Consider the following 23,644-nt stretch of genomic DNA (forward strand, 5'->3'; position numbering starts at 1 on the left):
CTCTCTCATGAATGGCATTTGTATTAATAGGAAAAACATCTTACTTTATATCAAGTAACTGTCCAAAACCATGTGGTTAGTCTCATTGTCACCTTTTATCATATATTAGAATGCCAGAGAGTTCCTGGGGTCACCATAGCTTCTTTGATTTATATATAGTTACATTTTTACAACTACACGGGATTTTAAATAGAAAAATCAGTTCTTAAGTAAGAAAAAAAAATTATCTTTTCAACTTTTAAACACAACAGTAACTAGAATTGATTGTGCCAGATTGAGTTGTATTTAAAACCAGATTTTTTGACTACATGCTTTCAAGAGGAAAAATAAGAAAAACATGAAACTCCTCTAATAGTTCCAAGAATGAGTTGTCAGATGTTTCCCTTTCTCCAGTAGGAGACTGGAAGGTATCCAACTTTCTCTCTTCCACACCCTATCTTTATTTGTTACATCTGTTTAATCGAGCTGATGGAGGCAGCATTGAACAATACCTGCAAAGCCAGAGGTTTAGTCTCTGATAGTCAATCTGTTTTCAGAACAGTGGCTTAGCCTATTTTCACAGGCATTTTCTTCCATGCCATTCCTGATTGTGGACTTATTTTCACACAAAAGACATAGATACAGAGGGGAAAGAAGCCATAGATGCTTTTTGTTGAGGAATTGTTTGTGATATTGAAGGATATTATATAGGCAAACAGTATACACGTTTTTTTCTTAGCTTGTTCTTCAATGGCATAGGGGAAGAAAAACAGTGTCAGTGATATAAATACAGGTAGTTCTCACTTAACTCTTGGGTCCTTGAATTAGAATCCAAATTTCCATCATTAAGCGAAGTCATAAAGCATAACATCAAACCACTGGTTTGCTTAGCGATGGCAATCCCATCTGTCGCTTTTGCTATTGTAAATCAAGGTTCATTAAGCGAGAACCTCCTTGTAGCGCTCTACCAGTTTCCATCAGGCAAAATCACTGGAGAAGCTGGAAGGAAGTTGTGAGTCCTGGGCAGCTCACAAGCAGGCCATTCGACAGTTAAGTAGCTGCCATAGTGCAAATGCAGCCAGGCCAGGGATACCTGCTACTGTACGCAGGGGGGCTCACATAGCCAGCAGCTGTGTCACAAATGGCCAGGCTGGTACACCTCATCAGTAGCAGACAGTGAAGATCAGGTAGGATAGCAGAGTGCAGGGCAGCCAAAAGGCAGAGATTGTGGGACAGATAGGTCCCGGGGGTAGTTAAACCATCCCTGCCGTTGTAAATGCAGGCAGGTTGCCAGGTGCTCACATGTTGATCATATGACAACAGGGACACTGCAACAGCCATAATTTCAAGAACCTGTAAATCCCATGAAAGTTCCATTCATTCAGTGCCATAGTAACTTTGAATTGTCACTGAATAAATTGTTGTTAAGCAAGGACTATTTGTAGGTCTGGATGGCTGTTAAAGAGGCATTACCATATAGCTTTAATAAATATTTGATAAGATCTGTATTTATTTTAGATTTCTTAAAAGAGATTAAATTTGTATGTATAATTAATGTCATTTTGATTTGCCAATAATTTCCTGTGCAGTGGCTCATAATCAGGAGGCTGTGAGTTCGATCCTAGGTAGCTGCAGATATTTCTCAGGGCACAATGAGTAACTATCTGCTGCAAACTCTGTATTGATGATAGGAAGGGCCAATAAACCCTCAGCTCCACTCAGTTGCCCCAACTCCACCCTGATGTAAGGGATTACAGGGTCATTAAAAGGCAAAAAAAATCGTGTGCATGCTTTTCCTTGCATTTTTGTTTGAAGAAAAAAACTTCAACAAATTTTGAGAAGACAAACTTTTTAAAGAATAAATGCTCATATATTAGTTAAAGAATGTAAAACTGGATAAAGTCACATAGAAATCCAGACTTCCGTTTCCAACTCACTGTTCTTTGTGATTTCAAACATTTCTTTGTGATCAAGCATTCTTGCCAACAATCTCATTAACAATACATCAATTTGGACTTGCAGAAATTGGCCTCAGGCTTGTGTGCTATTCCTGTCTGCCAACTACATCCTGCAGTGGCTGGAATTTTGTTGCGCTCTTTGACATTACAGTTCTAGATTTTATAACTGAAGATGGATGTGAAAATAAATATGAAATTCCAATGCATCATGAATGGGGGGAGACTTGATAAGTAGAGTTTCGTTGCAATGATTGGACAAAGTTTCATGCTCTGTGTCTCTTGTCTCCTCTTGAAAGGCAAAATAATATGAACAAGAAAAAATACATTTTGGATAATCAGTGCACATTGCAGAACTTTATTATTTTTTCAGCACAGAACTAAATTGTAGCTCCTCATTTCTTAATTCATTTTTCTTGATTTTTTTTTTCTAGTTTTGAATCCTGGTTTGATATTACCAGTATTTCTGAAATTGCTGAAGATATTGTTGCTAAGGAAAGAGAACAGAATATCTTGCATATGTTGCACCAGGTCTGTTTTCATTGCTTAAAATATATGTTTTTTTTCTTCCAGATTGCCACTTTTTCTTTAAATGTTATATTGTACCATATTATTGATAACTCTATATGAACACAAATGAATATACTTGCAGATACCACTGTTAACATATATCCATGGGCATTCTTACTTTCCCATTATGAATTCCTCACACTGAAGAAACATTTGCTGAGAAATTAAGGATTTTTTTTCCTCATGACTTTGTTCTTATACTCAATTCAGGATTTAGTCTTTGCCCAGGGCAGTGGAAGCTTTCTATGGTGCAAGTATAGTTGATATGTGAGAGGGTAGGTGGGTTGGTGAGAATAGATGGGGGGAGTCATTTCTTTCACCAGTCAGAAAAATTGTGATTGCTTCTGTTTTGTGTTAGCTACAGTAGGGAGTGGTTATATATGGAAATATTTAGCTTTGATGAAAGGGAGACTGTTTATATTCTCTTATGTTTTTACAAAAAAAAAAAAAAGATCAAGAACTCTTAGTTCTTTGCCTTAGAAGGAAAGTTTTAAGCACTCCATAGTTTACAGAAGAGGTTTGCCTGTCAAAATGCAGCTGAGAGCAATTACATATAAAAGCTCACATCACGCAGTCTTGGAATGGCAATGCTTTCTTTTGAAATAAGCAAGGTTGTAATCATAAATTGATAGAAATATATTTTAATTTTTTGACTCTAGATTTTGACTCCTTTCCTATTGAGAAGACTGAAATCAGATGTAGCTGTAGAAGTTCCTCCCAAGCGTGAAGTTGTGGTCTATGCACCTCTTGTTAAGAAACAAGAAATTTTCTACAGTGCCATTGTAAACAAGACAATTCAGAAGCTTTTGGGAAACAACCAGGTATTTGTTTCAGTATTTGGCTTAGGGATGTCCCTAAGCAACTATATTTTGGCCATTGTCTTCTATTTGGGTAAAGATAGAGTATAGATAGAGGGGAAACTGGAAAAGCTGAAGCATCATATTTCCATTTTGTGTCACATCTTCACTAAAACATAGGAAGAAGGAAGCTGGAATACTCAGTTATGGAAAATAAAGTCACTGGGACCCATTGTAACTTAGACTCTAGCATTGGGACAAGTCATAGGAAAGTAACTTCAGCAATCACATCTCTTGTTACTTTGAATGCTTTGCCACTTGTGGATTTTGAAGTTGTTGAGAATAGGAGGGCAAATACCTGCTTGCTCAGCTCTTTCTCCACTTGACTGGAATTGGGAGATGGTCAGTGCCTGTTTATAACAGAACTAGCTGGATACCGGTGCTTCACTACAAAACTATGTGATCGGGCTTAGTTTTTGGGGAGGAAAATAAGGAGGAAAAAAAATGTGGCTCTGCCTACCAACATCCATCGGTATTCATCTGGCTAGCGTCCTGTCTGTGAGAGAGTTGAGGGCTGTTTGGAAACTGAAACATCATTTGCTGTCAGCAAGAAGGAAGACAGCAAGGAGCCTGGGCAAGTCTTAGCTCAACTGTTCTGTACTAAAGCTGGTTGTTGCTCTGAAACTGAAACTCCTCTCTTCTGCTTGTGTTTTGCATTTGGAACAGATTTGTTTCAGTTGAGGGGGGTAGAATTCCTTGGCATCAGAGCGTGTTAATAATAATATATGAAATAGTAATGCTCTGATGGTCATTTCAAAAAATCCTTTCTTAGTGAGCATCTAGAAGCCAAGAGGAACACACGTGCCTAATTTCAAGTTTGTAGGCTTTATGGTTCTGGAGATTTTGTGATGATGCGTGAGTGGTATTTCGCTTTTATAGATAGATAACATGGAAGGAATCTGGAGGTCTTCTAGTCCAATCCCCTGCTCAAACAGGAGACCCTCTTGGTGTTATATGTATCCCTAAATACTTAACCTTGTTTGTGACCTGGATCCCCAAAACTTCCTCCAATTTTTTCTTTTGTCTTACTAACATGTTCTTTGCTAAAATCTTTGTTTTATCTTTATTTATTTTCAAAGCTGCTACTTTCCCATACTCTTCTACCGTGTTTCTCACATAATAAGGCCGGGCCTTTTTTTTTTTTTTTTTTGAGCCTGAAAAAAAGCGGCTAGAGCCGTCTTTTCGGGGTGATCAATTCCCCCCTTGCATCCTCGCCAACGCCGCTCCTTGCAAGGTTGATCATGGCCAAGCACAGAGAGCTCCCTACTCCCACCTTTGCTGCAGACACCTTTGGCATCCGCCGCTGTTGCTTTCCCTTCTGCCCATTACGCCGCCACGTTTGGGCTGCTGCTTCCATGTTTGGAGTGCCGTGCGTCCATTTGGAGCCAAGCGGAAGTGGCGCTCCAAACATGACGTGGCGATCTTTATTTTGCTCTGCGAGAAGTTCAAAGCGAGCAAGAGGGAGACTGCGATGCCTCCATCCGAGATGGCAGCCTCACTAGTGGATCTGGCGTGGCTGGAAGCCCGAATCGGCGGGATACGATGGCGTCTTTTTGGAGCGAGAGAAAGGGAGAAGAAGAGGGTATCTTTTCTATCAGTTTAGGTACAGACTCCAATGAATCCTGTAATATAAATACCAGGTCATCTGCAAAAGCTTGTAATTTATACTCTTCTTTTTTAATTTTCATTCCTTTTATTTCTTTTTCTTCTCTGATGTTCCTATTCAGCACTTCCAGTGTTAACACAAACACAGAGGCGACAATGGACAGCCTTGTCTGGTCCCCTATCTATAAAGTCTGTTAACTCTCCATTTATCATAACCTTTGCAGTTTGTTTATGATATATCGTTTGGATGGCTTGAGTAAATTTTTTACCAAAGCCCATTTGGTCCAATTGTAACAGCATAAAACGCCAATTCACATTATCAAAGGCTTTTTGTGCATCCATAAACATCAGAGCCATTTGTTTTTCAGGATGTGCCTCATAGTATTCCAGTGTATCTAAAATTATTCTCATATTATCTTTAATCTGTCTCTTCGGCAGAAATCCATTTTGATCAGGATGAATAAAATTGTTTAAATATCTTTTCAGCCTTTCTGCCAGAATTGAAGCAAAAATTTTATAATCTGAATTTAATGGTGATATAGGTCTGTAATTTTTAACTTACTGTGGGTCTGTGTCCTCCTTCGGTACAAGTGTTATATATGCTTCTGACCATGTTTCGGGTATTCTCTTCTTTGTCATAACTTCATTCATAATTTCTAATAAGTGAAGATTCAATGTTTCCTGGAATGTCTTATAAAATTCCACTGGCAAACCGTCTGGACCCGGTGCTTTTCCAATGTTTGCTTTTTTAAAGCTTCTGTTAATTCCATCATTGTTATATTAGTTTCTAACATTGTTTCAATATCTTTGGCTATCTGGGGCAAATTTGCTTCCTGTAAGTATTGTTGAATTCTTTCTTCCTGAACATTCTCTTGATGGTACAGTTTTCCACAGTAATCTTGAATAATTTTTTTCTTCTCCGCATTTCCATAGCATACATGTCTTTGTTTGTTTATCAATTGATTTATTCTTCTCGAGTCTCTTTCCTTTCTCAGTTTATATGCTAGCCATCTGCCTGGTTTATTTGCATCTTCAAAATAGTTCTGCTTAGCATTTCTAAATTTTTGTGCTATTTCTTCTTTTTCCATTAGCCCCATTTTATGCTTAGTTATGTCCATTTTAATTTTAATGTCCTTTTTTGTGGAAATTTCTGTAGTTCTTTTTCCAACTTCTTGTAGTCATCTTCCAATATTTTAAAGATTTTTTTCTGTTTTATATTTCTTTTCCTTGTATAGTCCATGATCAAACCTCTTGTATAAGCCTTCATCGTGTCCCAGAAGTTCTGTAATGATGTATCCTCTTTTGTATTTTCTTTAAAGAAAAAAGTCAATTCTCTCTCAATTTTCTGTTTAAAGTCTTTTTCCTTTAATATCGTATTATTTAAAGTCCATCTAGATCTCCTTTTTTGTCCTTTCCATACAAGGCCTGCGGGCTGAATCAGCCCGCGATCAGGCCAAATCCAGCCCGTGTGGTCATCTTGAAAACTGTAAGGGTCTGGCCTGTATCACTTTGGCCCGGCCCCCGCCATCTCAGCGGGTGTGCATATGTACAGGCCCAGTTCTCCGTTGCTGCATGCAGAGTAACTAAAGTAGTCTGTGGGACTACGGTTAAAAAAAATTGTTCAGACCTTCCAACCTGGCGAGATTATTATTATTTATTTATTTATTTATTTATTGTGAGAAGTTGGGAGGTCTGAACTATTTTTTTTTACCGTAGTCCCACAGACTACTTTAGTTACTCTGCACGTGGCGGCAGCGACGAAAGGAGCTTGTGAAGAGATGTGGCTGCCCTGGGTGGCGTTTGTGTGTGTGTGTGTGTGTAAGGCTTGTCTTGGCTGAAGGGCCCTCAGGTAAGCCGGGGCGGGTGGGGCAGCTCTGCACCCCCTGCTTTGCTTCGTCTTCCATCCCCCTGCCTCACTTTGTTCTTCACTACTTCTTGCCACCGTAACCCAGCAGGAGGCTGAGCAACGCACTGGTACGACGGTCACAAAGCGAGGTGGGGGTGTGGAGTATGAACCAAGGTGAGGGAGCGTGCAGAGCTGCCCACCCCGCACCAGCTTACCTGAGCGCCCCGCCAGCCAGGCATTGAAGTGCCACAACTGCCACCCCAGCGAGACAGAGATAGAGAGAGAGAGGAGGGCTCTCCAAACTCTGTGTGAGGTGTGTGTGTGTGAGAGAGAGAGTGAGAGCGCGAGCGTGCAATCCCTGCTTTAGTTGGGGCATTCCAGGGGTGGGATTCTACCAGTTCGCACCTATTCGCTAGGCAAGCAATACCTAAAATTCTTCAGATTTGGCAAAAATTACTTCTATTTTAGTTACATCTTGTTTTGCCTTTGCACTGGCTATCCTTGAAAAGAGTTTGCTCAAAAGTAAGCTGGTATGGTGCAAAGTACAGGGGTTATCTGATTCTATTGGAGAAAGATCTCGTTGTCAATATTGCACTATTTAAGGTGCTGTCTTTTAAAGCTATAAATGGCTTAGATCACAATTATTTAAGAACTGTTTCTCCTGTTATGAACCTATCTAGCTTTTAAGCTTTGCCAAAGAGGCTCTTTTGAGCTCTGCCACTTTGGGGGCATTTCAGAGGGGGCCTCCTGCATCGCACTAGGCTTCGAAACACACTCTCCTGAGACTTGCATTTAATTTGGCATCTAGTCCTTCCCATAGTACCAGAGTTCACCAAGCAGATATGCAGATGACAGAAATCTATAAGTACCTAACACTTTGAAAAAGAAAAAAGATTCAAAGGCTTAGACAAGCTTAAATAATGGAGAAAACAAGTTGACATTTAGCAGGGAGTGATGTAAAAAGTCTGCATCTGAGGATCAAAATTTGTAAAGCATGTGTAGAAGATGGAGGAAAACTGGTTTCTCAATAATATATATAAAAAAGAGCTGTTTCCCTCCTCAAATCTCTCTGGAGCTATTCTTGGTTTTCTGACCATTTTTCATCATAAAGAAAAATATCCAATTAATCTTCCTTGGTCTATCATTTCATTTCAAATAGTCAATTAACAAAAAGCTTGTCAGAATATTCATGAACTGGCAGAGACATGGTAACAAGGTCAGCCAATGAGAGCTGAATTAGAAACTGAAACTGAAGGAGCCTGGGCATGGCCCTGCAGCTCTGAGTGCTGTGCTAAGAACTCAAACTACACTGCTCTGAGCTCTGAAGCTGAAAACAAGTCTCTTCTTGTCTGCCTGTTGAAACTGAGAGTATTCTCTTCTCTGCTTGGAAGAATCTACTATTGGTATTGTACATTTACTCATATATTATTATATAAATAAAGAAGTTAATGAATCCTGCTGAATCAGTCATCTTTGTGCTTTCTGGATTTGATTTCAGCAAGAAACTAACACAGCTTCAACCTTTTCCAGTCATTATTCCACAGATTATAATAGGGTGATTAAGCAATGTACCAATTTTTCCATCAATACAATTGCCCACTAACAAACAATTTGGATCACCATAGATTTGTACAACTTTAATTTGAACCACTAAAGTCAATCTGCTCAATACAAGATTCCAGATTAAATGATGACTTTCCAGATTTCATCTGAACACATCCAGGGCAAGAGAGTCATCTCTTCTCTCAGTAATTTATGTCAATGTCTAATGGAGCTTAGCGGTAGAACTTTATTCTTAACATTCAGAATTTGTTTTCCTGTAATTTGGAATAATTATTTTGTGATCTCTGGAATGATGGGTAACAGGTCTTAATCATCCTCTCTGGCACTTCCTTATAGGTTTTTAAGAAATGTTGTCATAACACAACTCTTTTCTTTAAAATTACAAGTTCTATCAGGCTTCCCAAGACTTTATTTTCTGTTCTCTGATCATCTTGCAGTTCTCTGAGTTTGTTCCAATTTCCTTGATTATAATATTTCCCTTTTTGTGCAGCCATTCACTGAAATAGTTTTTGATCAATCACAATTCTTCACACGTGTTTAAGCCTAGTTATAAGAGAAGGGGTTGAGGCATCCTGCCACCATTTGACCTGATGATACTACAGTCTTAGTTGAGGGGAAAATATTTTGTCAGACTGAGACTCTTTGGTCCCTTTTGTTATCAGTGGAATAGATTCTTTCTTGTACTTTTTGTAAATTCATATTCCCCTGTCAGAACGTATACTCCTTAGTTATTTATATTTAGTTTTAGTTTCAGTCTTAATGCCCAAGTCTTCGAAGCCACTGCTGATATGGCCATTGTTTTTATTGTTATAGAAGAATTGATCTCCTAGGAATAAGTGTTCTTCCCCCCACCCCCAACTAGTCCCCCTGCCCCTTAAAAAACTCTCTACTTTAAAGATATAGGCAACCTGGCAGTCTGTTGGCAAAAATCAGGCATCTTCGGGGCAGATAAATATTTATTTGCATGCTTTTGGAAAAACAGGATATTCAGATTTGGATGTCTATCTCTGCCTCCACTGTTTTGTTATAATTGCAAGTTGTAGAAGTTTTGTTTCTAATACAAAGAAAGTCATCCTATCTTATGTGTGTTTTTCTTCCAGAGTCTTATAGGACAACATATATACAATATTTTCAATGATGAGCACTGGGCATTCCAATAGCGTGGACTATTCTATGGTAGACCATGTCTTTGGTCATTTTTAACTCTTCCCCTTCACAGTTTTTAGCTTTTCCCTTTTTCATGAACGTGAATCCCAGAAATACATTAAACAAGAACTAGTATTTGAGTGGTCACTTATTTATTTTCACACGCTATTTTCACTGCTCTGTCACTCAGCTGAATTGTGAGGAATAAACTGGAGCAGAGATGGCATACACTGAGGAGTGCAAAGGAAAGCGTACCAGTCCAGGTGCAGGACCCATGAATATAAATGCACTGATCGTTGCTCAAGGAACACTTCTATAAATGAGTTCTTCCATTTTATAGGAAGAAGTTGTGGAGTTGAGTTCTACAGGCCGACCAAAGCGACGCAGTCGGAAAGTAGTTAATTATCGTGAGCTCAGAGAAAATGAATTTCCAGATGCGCTGGAAGAACTAATCAGTAAAACACAAGAAGAAGCTGAAAGAGAGAGGTATTTAATCTAAAGTTTGTTTGGATTATTTGCAAAATACCTTTGCGGGCAGATAACTTTGGGAAATAAATTTATAATAAACCTAAATATCATTCTTAATCTTATTGGTAAATTGTTCTACACAGCTATAGATTAATCAGCACTGAAGCAAAATAATTGGATGAAATAGCCCTTGAAGTGAAGTACTGACATCTTTGGTAGATTTTACTTGTAGCTTTACTTCAACTTGCTTTCATTTGCAAGGCCAGTGATTGCAGTGGAGATGCCTTTGGATTCAGAAATCAACCTTAAGTTGCAGAACATTATGATGCTGCTGAGGAAGTGTTGCAACCATCCATATCTTATTGAATATCCCCTGGACTCTGTCACACAGCAATTTAAGGTAAACATTTATTCTTTCCTTTTGAGTAGACATAAAACTATGGATCTGGTTTAGACCTATTTTGGTTGGAAAAAACTGTCTACAGCTTTAGTCAATTGTTAAGCAAAGCTGTTGGCTGGCCAAAAGAAGTCGGGTTTAAAATATTCTGTATATACCAGCTAAGTGATGGGATATGGGCAACATTATGTTGGTTTGCAAGGTAGACTTTAGGCTAAAGGTCCTGCCTTGCTTATACAGGTAAGGGACATATAGGTGTGGCACAGCAGGCTCTGGCTTCCCAGTCCACAGCCCTTTAAAAGGGGCGCACACCGCAAACCTGTAAAGGAAGCGGGGGATGTGCTTTGCAAAGGAGGTCAAGGTTTGTGCGGTGAGAGCTAGGTGAGGGTGAAGGGGACCCTTCCCATAGGGCAGTTTTTGGGGCCTTCCAGAGCTAGAAGACGGACTCAAACCATAAACAAGATATTGCACATTGGTGCTGGAAAAGGAGAAGGTAGTTTGAATTCCAGGGATGCTGTCCAGCACAAAAAGCAATTTGCATCCTTCTAAAGGTGATTTAAAAATAAATAAATACCGGAAACTCCTTCATGAACACTACTCCGCTGCAACCTGTTTCTTGAGCCCGATTTCAAAAGTTTCCTTTTGAGGGATGGTCAGGACAATGTTGCAGAGGTGCTGCAATTCCTTACGGGCTCCCTCTTCTTTTACTCTACTTGGTTCTAAGAAGATTGAAATTTTCCTCATATCTGTACGGTCAAATGTAAAACCAACGCTAAATCTTGCAATTTCAGTATAATTAGGATAGGAAATAACTCCCTCCCAAATTGTCACAGGTCACGTTGGCCAATTAGGTTAATTGGCAGGTTCTCCAGGCACTCCTCCCTGATTTTATCTCACAGGAAAGCTCTGTGTTGTGTCTAGCAAAGCATTCCATCCTTCTTCCCTCCTCCCTACACTGTGTGGCAACTGAGGAACAAGAAAATGGCCCCTGCCAGGTTCGTTTCGAAGTTGACACTTCCATTATTCCCCAACCTCTTTGTGCAAAGAGATTGTTTTGGGATTTGTAAAGGAAAGTGTAGTAAAAGCTGCTGGTGGCTTCAAGGGCCAGTCACGTAATATATGAATGGTTTAGGGATCGGTCTGTCATGCAAGCATAAGCAGGTGTGTTGCTTCATTAAGCTGTAATTTTGTGAATAATAGGCAAGCAAGTTGTGTGAGCAATTGTTTAACTTCACTATTTCCAAGTTTGTCTGGAATTATCTTCAGCTGGAATCTGACTTAATTCTATCAGTAAGCCCTCTCCAGCCATGAGTGCAAAGATTAATGTCAGAGAAACGGGCACGTTTCCTATTAAAAGAGTGGTAAGTGGGTGTACAGGTAGACCTCAACCTACAACCACAATTGAGCCCAAAATTGATGTTGCTAAGTGATAAATTTCTTAAATGAGTTTTGTCCCATTTTATGACTTTTCTTGCCACATCTGTTAAGTGTTAAATTAGTAACACGATTGTTAAGTGAATCTGGTTTCCCCAATCACTTTGCTTGTCAGAAGGTTGCAAAACGTGATCATACATGACCCTGAAATACTGTGACGACCATCATACCTATGAATCAGTTGCCAAGCATCCAAATGTAAATCATGTGACCCTGGGGGTGCTGCAACAGTCATAAGTGTGAAAAATGATCAGTGACTTTCAGTGCCATTGTAACTTAGTGAACAGTCACTGAGCGAACTGTTGTAAGTCGAAGACTACCTGTACTTTCATTGCCTTTTGGGGGGTCATCAAGTAAGTGACTGGTGGTACTCAAATATTACCATGTCCTAAAAGTGGTACAATCTGTAAAAAGGTTGAAAAGCAATGAGCTGGGAGTTCATATGAAAACAAGAATTCATAGGTTGATGATATGTTATGCTCTAATGAATGGTACAATGACAAAAAAAGTAGAGATGAGTCTTGGGAAATTATGCAGCATTCTGAATAAATACAATCCAGGGAAGAAAATACTTGGTTAGGTGACATGAATTGGTGGGAACAAGACAGGAGAGTGCCAGAAAAGTCAGGGATCTTTGGGAAGCCAGGAATAAATGGGGAATGGTAAGTAGAAAAATACGCAACTACGTAAGCATAAGCCTGTTTATACATGTATAAGGCAAAGGAAGGAATATAAAACTTAAAGCATTATTTGATCAGTAAGGATTGAAGAGAGATTGTAAATGTGGGAGAGATCATTCTTTGGGAGTGAGAAGTGGGAAAAGGAAAGAAGCAAAAAAGTTAAAAACAAGAGAAAGTACAATGACTCCAGGAAGAGAAAATGTAAGTCCTACGTGAAAAAAAAAGATTAATCTGGGCAAAGAATGAATACAAGGAAATGTGTGGAAGCTGCATGGAACACAGTGGAAATAATTATAAAACAGAAGTATGTGAATTGTGCTAAAAGGAAGTATAAATAATGGTTATCAGAATGATGAAGTGGGAAAGGATTTGGGTGAGGGGAAAATACATGTAATAGAATACTGCAAAAATATGTGATAATATGATATGTGTAGAGAAAAAGGGAATGCTGGGAAGATTCTAGATGATACAGGAATAGCAGTGATGTGTTAAAAAGTGGAACTGAAACTAATACTATCATTGTTAATGTCTAATAAGCATTGATTAAAACTGAGAAAGTTAGAAAATGATAAGCTGCAGGTATAGGCAGTGTAGCTGGAGAAATATTACATGATTTGATTCTGGGGGAGTTGGGTGCCTTATTTAACGTGTATATGGATATTGCGTTTGTGGCTGTAGATGCAGTGTAAGATTAGAATGTCACCATTGCTCCCCTGTAATCAGTTTGTTGTCAGAAACATCACAATTAAAATAAGGCATACTAGTATATGATAAAAAATTAAAATATAAATACAAATTATATACAAATTTTACAGATCTTGCCCAGAAACTAGTAACATTAATTGTCAACTCATAAAACATATCGTGTGGTCCTCAAGTGTACACTGATCGACACAAAGGGTGGGGATATGTAGTGTTGTTGTCTGCATGTCACCACAATTGCAAAGAGCAGAAGCCACCAGACACAGCCCCATTTGTTCAGAGTGTCTCCGGATCTTGGTGTACCCATGTACAATCTGTTCAACCATTTTCATATTTCCCAGCTTTTGTCAGACCCAGGTGCCAGCTCTTCTGTTGGTTCCATCTAATGTTGGTTCTTTGTAGCTGTTGTGGCCCGCCAGCTGCCAGTGGAACTGACGGCAGAATCGGACGAGATTGGGGAGGAACTTGGGCCAGTGCTGGAGTCTGGGGAAGTCTCTGATGGATGCTTTGTGTCGGATGCAGAGATAGAGTCAGGGCCGTCCGACATTTCCCAGGCACTGGAGAGGCAGGTGCCTTCGGAGGCTGATATGAGTGAGGAGGAAGAACATCTGGGGCCTTTTCCAGACACACATATGCATAGAGCTGTTAGGAGAGGGGAACAACGGAGGTCAAGGAGTCGACTTGGGAAGCAATGCACACATGGGACACTGAATGGCTCCTCCCCAGTTGGGGAATAAACAGAAGGAAAGCGGGGTGGTTGTCGGAGGAGACAACAGTCCGTCTTTCTGAAGATTTTGCTCATTGTGTTTCGTGCCACAGAAACAGCTTGCCAGAACTTAATTTGCAGCCTTTCGGCTGGGAGCTTTGCAATTATTGCAAGGAACCGATAAGGTCTGTTAATGCAGTTAACTTGTTGAAGGACTATTGCTTGGACTTTTTGGTGGGTGAATGCAATTAATTCACTAGAGGTAAATAAAGATAGGGGTTTTTCATGACAAGGGAGTCTGTTTCTTGCTTCTGGTAAGGCTGGGTCAGAACAGTAGCTTTCCATAGATCCACTCTGCTATTAAATTCCACAAAATCTTCCATCAACCTAATAGACTATGTCTTTCTTTGATGATAAAGGAAATGAGACCATATTTACAAATGTTCCTTTTAAAAGGCCAAGAAAATCAGCGTGTTAAAAGCAGTATTATATTCATAATATAAGTTTTGTTATTTCCCCTCTCATGTGAAGGTGGATGAGGATCTAGTGAAGAATTGTGGAAAAATATTACTCTTGGATCGCATGTTACCAGAACTAAAAAAGCGAGGACACAAGGTACTACTTTTGAATTTAGTATTTTAAAAAAAATCATATCTCTGAGACAAGTTAACTAAGGAATATTTCCTCAATTTAGGTGGTGCTGTTTTCACAAATGACCCGAATGTTGGATATTTTAATGGACTACTGCTATCTGAGAGATTACCAGTTTAGTCGTCTGGATGGAAGTATGTCTTATGCAGACAGAGAAGAAAATGTAGGTGTCCTTTTCTCAGAAACATTAGCCTGATTTGCTTAATTTTTGTGAGATTTATCAAGAAAACAAGTTGAGTGTAAGCTATTTGGCTTCAACTTATCCTCTGCAAAAATCATTGGGAAGCCTCTGCAGTCCTGTTGATCTGTTTTGGAGGCAAGTTGTTGACATGATAATGTTGTATATTATTATAGAATTGCTGGAGATTAGTGTGGATTAATGGATTATGTCTTGAAACATACATTTGTGATGAAAAATATATCCAAAAATATTTAGATCAGTGTTTTTCAACCTAAGCAGTTTTGAACTGTGTGGACCTCAACTCCCAGAATTCCTCAGCCACACTTAATTCAAACTGTAGATTATGAATAATTGCAGGTGTAAGAGCGTAATTTCAAATTAGTTTTGAATTGCATGCCTCTTATATTTAATAAGTTTTCGTTTGTTTGGATTTTTAAAATGTATCCTGTGATGGCTCTTTTTTTTAGTTTTCAAACAGTTCATTGGGAATTTTTAAAAACTACTAAATTTTCCACTGTTTTTAACATATGTTCTTAACCTTCTCAACTCCCAAAACATTGCGAAATATAGGAGCGTGCCAAAATATAATTCTTCCTATAATTTTTTGTAGTTGAAGCAGAAAGGTTTATCTTTAAGGACAAGTATGCCAATTGTCCTATTTCATGTTAAACTGGTGATATTCTGCCTTTTACAGATGAAGAATTTTAATGCAGACCCTGAAGTTTTTATATTTCTGGTGAGCACACGGGCTGGAGGTCTTGGCATTAATCTGACTGCAGCAGATACGGTCATAATTTATGACAGTGACTGGGTATGTACTGTGTATTCTGACAGAAGTCCTAATCCCAAAGGACTGTATATTCAACTCCATCAGTAGAGTAGTTTTAGAATCCACTTGGAATTTAAGCTCTGCCTATGAAATCTGGTACAGTCTTAGAATAAATGCACATTAAATTAGTGAGAGCCAGTTTGGTATAGTAGTTAATGCACTGGTTAGAAGTTGGGAGATTATGAGTTCTGCCTTAGGCACAAAGCCAACTTGGTAAGCTGGCAAGTCACCTTCACTCTTGGAATGACGCATTGGCAAGCCACTTCAGAAAATTTCATGGGCTAGTCCAGGCAGTTACTAGGAGTCAACATTGACTCGCAATAATAATAATAATAATAATAATAGTAAAACATAGGGATGCTTTAAAGTAGCTGCATCTTCTTCTGAGCAAGCACAGCTGCCCTTTCTCTTGATGTGTACTATTGTTACACTGCATTGTAGATGTAAGTTGTCAGTGAGTTATCCCCATCAGAGAACTTTTTTCCCTAATTGTTAACAAGTCAGAAATCCTTTTTCTACATGGAGATGAAAAGATAAATCTGATCGTGTGCCATTAAATATTAAATTCATATATTTTCTTTTCATAGAATCCTCAGTCTGACCTTCAAGCACAAGACCGATGTCACAGAATTGGTCAGACAAAGCCGGTGGTTGTATATCGTTTTGTAACTGCAAATACCATTGACCAGAAGATCGTGGAGAGGGCGGCTGCCAAAAGGAAATTAGAGAAGCTGATAATCCACAAAAGTTAGTAATATCTACAATTCTTCGAAATCATGTTCACAATTTTTGTTGGACCACTAGCTATGAGATTTTGTCGTTGACATTACTATGCCTTTAATAGTCTTCCATTTAAAAGCTATTTGTTTTTTATTGGCACAGCCAACAGGACAGCTTACAAGGACAATCCGTCAAAAACAACACAAAACATAAAATATAAATCTTTACTGAAAGCCCCTACTAACATTTTTTCAAACAAATAGGTCCCTGGGTTCTCATTCCAGTCCTATGGAGAATTTTTTACAGCTTGGAGAAGATCCTGTCCAGCATCCTTCTATATGCCAGGAGCTCAGGCATCTTCAGAGAGGCATTTCCTGCATATCTTAATGACCCATAGGTTCATAATGAGACATACATATTTTTTTTTTTTTGGGGGGCAGCTAGACTATGTGGCATTTCAAGCTTTAAAAATCAAAAGCAACATTTTATGTTCCTGTAAAACAAATGGCATCATGGCTAAACTTTTAACTAGTATCCTGTAAGTATATTCATGATGTAATCAAAGCATGGATGACTGTTACTAAAGTTGTCAGGCTTAGACTAGATTGCAGCTGGGATGCTAAATGTAGTTACATAAAAACTCAAAAACTTCAGTACCTGAATACAGATTTCTGCTAATAACTACAGCAAAGACCAAGGAACTAGAGAGTAGTCTGATTCCTTCAAACCTCTCTGGATATGAAAAGAGTGGGATATTGTTGGTGTTTGTTCTGGATGGCTACTCTTCACAAGGAGATTGCAGGACGGAGATTTTCTACAGGTTTGAAATCCAGGAAATGATGGGATAAGCGATTTTGCTCACTACAGCACAGAATTTTAAAAGACATTCAATTCTTAATTTCAAAACTGGACACTAGAGGAAGCTAAAATATATAGGTGGAGGAAAGATTTATAAAACTTCAAAATGTTCTGATGATAATACATAGGGAGACTTTTGAAAAAAAGAATCAGAACGAAGTAGCTATAGTATCAACAATGTCAATAATGATGCCAGCTTCGATGGATACAATATGTTCAAAAGATGGTATTGAACAAAACCAGATGTAAAACAAATATATGACATAGTATTAAAAATTGATTTATAAATGACAAGCCAAGATAATGACTTAGACAAGGATGTTTCACTGGATCTATTAAAAAAATTAGACTTTAAAATTTAAAAGGGAAATACAAATGATAAACCAAAAGAATGACCTGTATAATTTTTTCCTGCTGGATTTACCAAGAGACTTAACTAAAATTTTAAAAGAATTCTGTGCAATGGGACAAAGAAGAAATTAAGAAATTAATTAAACAATTAAGACAAATCAAATGTGACAATATTTGACTGAACTAAAAATTAAGACTGTTAGAAATAAAGGGACAGACTATCAAGTTTATTTATTTGATTAAGCTTAAAACCAGATAGGTTGTTACTTCTGGCAACCCTTTCAGACATTCTACTGATACCATGACTGAAAAGATTATATAAAGGGGTTACAGAAAAGTGGATATTAACATTGTTAAGTCTCAACATGCAGGAGGCCAAATTCCCATTTTTGGTATGCATGTTTATGATTACAAAAAAAAATATTTTTTCTTGGCTTGGAAGATCCAGGAATAATATCCAATAACCTGAGGGCACGCTCTATATATAATATCAAGGAGGTCCTTTTGGAAAATGTTTGCGTTTGCATTAATTTTCTGTAACTATAATTCTATCGTTCTTCTATTTTAGAATTATAAAAATGACTGTCAGTTTATACAGCATATTTAATTTTAAAAAAATCACTGACAGTGCTGTTCAATAAAAGTATATATTTTTCTTGTTTCCCTTTAAGACCAGTTCAAAGGTGGTAAATTTGGAGTAAACCAGTCAAAGAGCTGCTTAGATCCCAAAGAGTTAATAGAATTGCTGCAGTCCAGGGATTATGACAGGTATGATCTGCTTGCTTCTTTATTTATTTGATTTATTTTCTTTTTTTTTTTCATTTTGTAGTTCACGGTGACATACATAGAGCACTTTGTCCTCCTGTTATCCCACAATATCCACCCTGTGAGGTGGGTTGTGCTGGGTTAGGGTTAAAGCAGAGTGACCTGCCCAACATTATCCAGCAAGTTTCCATGGCTGAGGATAGACCAGAACCTGAATTTCTCCATTCCTGGTCCAAGCCCTTAATCATTACATCATACTGGCTCCCCACACGGAACAAATAATTACGTAAAGGAAGCATTTTTAAAAGCTAAAGCTAAAATCATTGCCAAAAAGTTAAGCCCTTAAATACAAGGGAATTTAATAAAAATATTTCCTTCTTTCTTTTTCTAGAGAGATTAAAGGTTCAAGAGAAAAAGTAATAACTGACAAAGATTTAGAGCTGCTGCTGGACAGAAGTGACCTTATCGGTAAGTTTTAAATATGTTAGTATGCCTTCTGTTTTATTCCTTTAAGAAATTAATTGTAAATATCAATTTATATGTACCACTGAGGTGGTGAGCACCAGTATGCTTATGAATTTCCCTCTTACTCTCCTCAGGTTATTATTTTACATTTAGCTCTCTGACATATATCATAGCAACTACATATAAACAGAATACAGCCTTCCTTCCAGAGCAATGGTGTCTAACCTTTTTGGGCTCCTGTGCCAAAAATTGTGCATGCCAGCACCCAAAAGGCAATGCGCGCACGCTCCCTGCACTTGCGCGTGCAATCCCCCCAACACATGCCCCCTTACCTTCACTGTGCCTCCCAGTTGATTTTCAGCCTATTTGAGGTCTTTTTCGGGCTGCAGAGGCTTTCCTCAAGCTTCTGAGAGGCCGAAAAAGGCCTCAAATGGTCCAAAAATCAGCTGTGAAGCACATGCATGTGCAGAGGTAAGTTTGCCTGCAGCTGGCATGCCGGCACAAATGGCTCTGCGTGCCACCTGTGGCTCACGTGCCATAGGTTCGCCATCACGGTTCCAGGATGTGTCCTGCTCACACCATATTGAAAGGGTGTTTTTTTTCTTAGTATGCAAGAAACAAGAAAGTCAAGGAAACAATAGGCCCACTGATGGAAGCAGATAACAAAAAGGTGCCAGGCAGCAGGAAGAAAGCAAAACTGCTTAATCCGTTTTTGCATCTTTTTATGCAAAAGGAAAAAAATAGCCCAACTTATCAAAAGCAGCCTTGAGGGAAATAGAACAGGTATACAAATCCAGATAGGCAAGAAAATAGTAAGAGAATACCTATCCACCCTGAACAAGTACAAATCAACTGAAACAGATGGTTTGCATCCCAGAGTATTGAAGATGGCAGATACGGTCTCAGAGCCACTGGATATAATCTTTCAAAGCCCCTGTGGGCCAGAGGAACTACCAGAAGATTGAAAGAGAGCTGGTGTGGTTTCAGTCTACAAAAAGGGGGAAATGGATCCAGGAACTTATTGGCCAATTAGCTTGATCTCAATACCTAAGAAAATCCTGGAAAAGTTAAGCAGAAGATTTGTGAGCACCTAGAAATGAACAAGATTACTAGAAGTCAGCATGTTTGTTAAAAACAGATTATGCTCAACACACCTTATATCCTTCTCCGATAAAGTGACTAAATTAGTGGACCAGAGAAATTCTGTGGTCATAGGATCCTTTGGACTTCAGTAAGATCTTTGACAAGTAGACCACAGACTACTTGGTAAGGATAATGAATTACCAGTGAAACAGGATTAAATATTTACTACTAGGTTTCCAGTTATATCTCAGATCTTTCCTTCTTATTTCCAACCCAAACAAGTCTTTTTCCTGTAGTGTGTGTGTGTGTGTGTGTGTGAGAGAGAGAGAGAGAGAGAGAGAGAGAGAGAGAGAATGAACCGATAACTTTGATGTTTGTCTCTAATCAATACAGGCCCTTTCCTATCCTCAGAGGCATTTATGTTGTGACTTGTTGCCTTTTCCAATAATTCTTTCCTATAACATTATACTGTCACTGAGACTGTGCAGGTTTTCAACTGGGTCATTTAAATAGTATTTTCCTATACTCTTGGGCTTCCCGATAAATATATGTTGTTACCCAATACCTTTACCTTAATTTAATACCATAGATCTCCACCAAGTATTTCCCTGCCTCTATTAAGCAGCCATTATGGCTCTCTGATATTTCTTTTTTAAATTTGCCCATCCTAAAGATTTTGTGATAGAATTTGTGAGATCTAAAAGATTCATTTTCCATAAAGTGGGCATTTTGGTTGATTAAAAAGGAATAATTTTATACTGTATTAATTGTACACAGCTTCAGTTCCATTCCCTATTAATAAACTTTCAATTATAGACACTGTAATCCATACCCTCTTTGTGATAAAAGCTCCTCTATCAGGTCTACCTTCATTCTTCTTTGGGCTGACCACACCCTGTTTCTTTAACTATTCTTCATAGTTCTGTTCTTCTAGTCCTTCACCATCTGCCGATTACTCTTCTGGACGCCTTTCAAAGGAACATCCTTCAAAGGAATGTATTGCTCATGCTATGGTTAGACAGACCTGATTCTCTTTCCCCGTACACCAGTCAATTATGTCTCCATTTACACACTAAAATAGCTATATAGAGCTTGATTACTTAAAAAAAAACACTGAATAGGCTAATTAGGGCACAGGAGCACCCTTTAAAACGGGTGGTCTGCTTTAAAAATGGGAGTTTTATGCATGTGTTAGATGGCAGGTGGGGTTTTATGCATTGCAGAAAGAAATTCTGTATAAACAAACCAGTATCTCTCAAATTGAAAGCTTACTATATCCACATAACTTGGCATAATATTGATTTGGCTATAGAGCATTAAAGTGCATGACCAGCTCTGGATGAATTTTCCATTCCAGACATATTTGCCATACATTCTTTGCTGTAAGGAAAGGAAATTCCTGCTTCCTCCTAGTGAATGAGATTAAAAGTGGGTGGGGGGGGGCAGCCTTTAGAGATTGCTGCCTGGGGCTTATCAACCTCTGCATTGCATTGGACATTTCTAGGCATTAAATTGTTTCTTTGTGTCACTTCTCAGACATTCAGAGATTTCCAAATCTTCCTACATTATATTCCAAAAATGTAAATACCTTTAATAAGGGTCAAAACTTTGAAATGGTAAAACATTGATGTCATTTTAATAAATGGCTATGGGATGAGTTTGTCTTTATCCTATAGCAATAAATGTGCATTGTTTTGAAAGAAAGCAGAGCTTCTATTCCTGAAAGTAATATACCCACTTCAAAAGATCTAACTACTAAATAATTATCTCCTCAAAATAATGGAGTTTAAAATGGAATTCTGCTGTTTGTTTGTGGTCATCTGAACTGTGTGCTTCATTTCTTTCAGATCAGATGAAAACTTCTGGGAAACTGAAAGAAAAAATGGGCAAGTTTATGATAATAGAGACCACTGATGATCCTGGCATGTAAATTGTACTTCAGAATCTGGACCGTTAAATAATATTTCTGTCCCTTCGTAATCTGAACTTGGATACTCTTTTAACAGTTACCTTATTGTTGGTCTCTATTTCAAAAAGCATTATTGTCAAAAACTCTGAAGAGTAAGTTGCTAAGTTTTTGTATATGAAAAGTTGGTTTTGGAGCCTCTTGTTTATACCTGAAAAATTTTAGATTCTATTTTTGTCTTGAATAGTTGGTAACTGACTAATCTGTACACTTTACTGCAAAGTTTTTGTTGAATAAATTTTGCTTCTAATTTTTTACTTCTCACCTTTAGTATGTTTTATGAACAGAAGATATTCAGAGTATTTGTTTACAACCCTTGATTGTACTACTTCAATTTGTGTTGACATTACAAATAAATGCTATTTTGCTTGAAATGTTTGGTTTAATCACTGCTCCTGGCAAGTATTACTTACTTACTGTATAAGAGTTGCAGTATAGCACATTTATCTGTCTCCTTTAGCTATTTTACTGTCGCCAATTAATACTGTTTTTGTTTCTTTTTAATATTCTGTTTGGACATCTTTAAACTTGTTGACAATAGTTCGACATTCAAGTCATCTAAAAGAAGAGTTTGTCTTTGTATACATTTTGCCAGAGTTGAAAGAACCAGGAAATTAATTGAATGAGGCAAAATATTCAAACTTCTATTTGGATTCATAAAACTGTTTACATTTGTAAATTAGTTAAAAGATTTGAACAACTAAAATGCTCATTAGCAAAAAGGAACAAAGAAGGGTTGAGAAGTTTATTGAACACAAGGCCAAGAAAATGAATGAATCGAATAATACATATTAAAAAAGATACACAACAGCAACCTCATGGGGAAGACTGGACTGAGTGAGCACCTGGGCCAAGATCACCAGGGGGCTTCAATAGTTTAGGTTGGACTTGAAACTGATCTCTGTTGTAGATCAACAGCCCACTTGTGACAAAATGGCTTATTCAGTCATGTAGAGTTATAATTCATGAGTGCATGAATTTGTTATAGCAATATCCAGTGTAGTCCAATTTAGAACTACAATCTCAGTGAAGAATATAATGTCTGTCGGGCTCTGATTGCGGCATAACTTACCTTGGAGCTCGACAGTTCAGTGAGTCAGCATTCGGCGAAACTTCCTTCAGGGGCTCCCAGATGCCGGACCGTCCCAGTAGCAGCTGCGTTTCGCTCCCTGTGACGTAACAGATGCAGTGCTGCTTTCCGATGGGACCGACAGCTGAGCGAGTGACAGCTGACGGCGTGGAAGTTACTCCAAGGGCTGGAGCTATGCCAGCCCAGATTTGGGCTCACTTGGGGGGCACATAGGAGCAGGCTGAAGCGATGGGTGGATGGTGACAGGTGCACGTGGTGGGGATCAATTAGGAAGAGACGGTCTAGGACGGGATTAGGCAAGGATATTGATGCCATTATGAGGTAGTAGCATGGATAATTGGCTAGGCGGGCCAGAAGTGCAGCTGCGTGTAGGTGGGGCTGGGCTTATAATACTAATAAAAGGAAATGAATAATGAAAGTTCTCAGTGCTAACCTTGCCTGGTTTTGAGACATTCTTGCTAGGAGAGAGCATTTGTTGTTTGCTCATCATAGAATAAACCATAATTGACCTACCAAGAAGCTGGTGTTTGTATTCACTTAGGGCAAATCTTCAATACTCAAGGGCCGGCTGAGAACGCCTTCTTGAACCAAAACATTCATGATTATTTTTTGTCAGATTTTCAGTGTTCTGGATTTGAAAGGAACAGATTCCAACATAGTGCAAGAATGCAAATTAAAGCATCCTAGATGGCTGTCAACCCTTTGTTTTAACATCCAATGAAGGGGAGTCCACCATCTTCCTGCATAATTAGTTCCATTATTAAATGCTTATGGTGA

At 38.4% G+C, this 23,644-nt stretch overlaps 1 protein-coding gene across 1 annotated transcript in view; it reads left to right on the top strand.

Moving 5' to 3' along the window:
- Window positions 1-22,151, top strand: part of HELLS (helicase, lymphoid specific) — a 38,779-nt gene extending 16,628 nt beyond the window's left edge. Inside the window, exons 12-22 of the mRNA XM_026672777.2 lie at window positions 2,369-2,465; window positions 3,164-3,325; window positions 9,862-10,007; window positions 10,251-10,389; window positions 14,440-14,523; window positions 14,603-14,722; window positions 15,435-15,551; window positions 16,157-16,316; window positions 18,170-18,266; window positions 18,655-18,731; window positions 21,659-22,151. Of these exons, the coding sequence (XP_026528562.1) occupies window positions 2,369-2,465; window positions 3,164-3,325; window positions 9,862-10,007; window positions 10,251-10,389; window positions 14,440-14,523; window positions 14,603-14,722; window positions 15,435-15,551; window positions 16,157-16,316; window positions 18,170-18,266; window positions 18,655-18,731; window positions 21,659-21,741 (1,282 nt within the window). The 3' untranslated portion in view covers window positions 21,742-22,151. The remainder of the gene's footprint in view (window positions 1-2,368; window positions 2,466-3,163; window positions 3,326-9,861; window positions 10,008-10,250; window positions 10,390-14,439; window positions 14,524-14,602; window positions 14,723-15,434; window positions 15,552-16,156; window positions 16,317-18,169; window positions 18,267-18,654; window positions 18,732-21,658) is intronic.
- The last annotated feature ends 1,493 nt before the right edge of the window (window positions 22,152-23,644 follow it).

This window comes from Notechis scutatus, chromosome 4 (genome assembly GCF_049901735.1).
Source record: "Notechis scutatus isolate UNSWTSFEM ecotype Mainland chromosome 4, rNotScu1.2, whole genome shotgun sequence".
NCBI lineage: Eukaryota > Metazoa > Chordata > Lepidosauria > Squamata > Elapidae > Notechis > Notechis scutatus.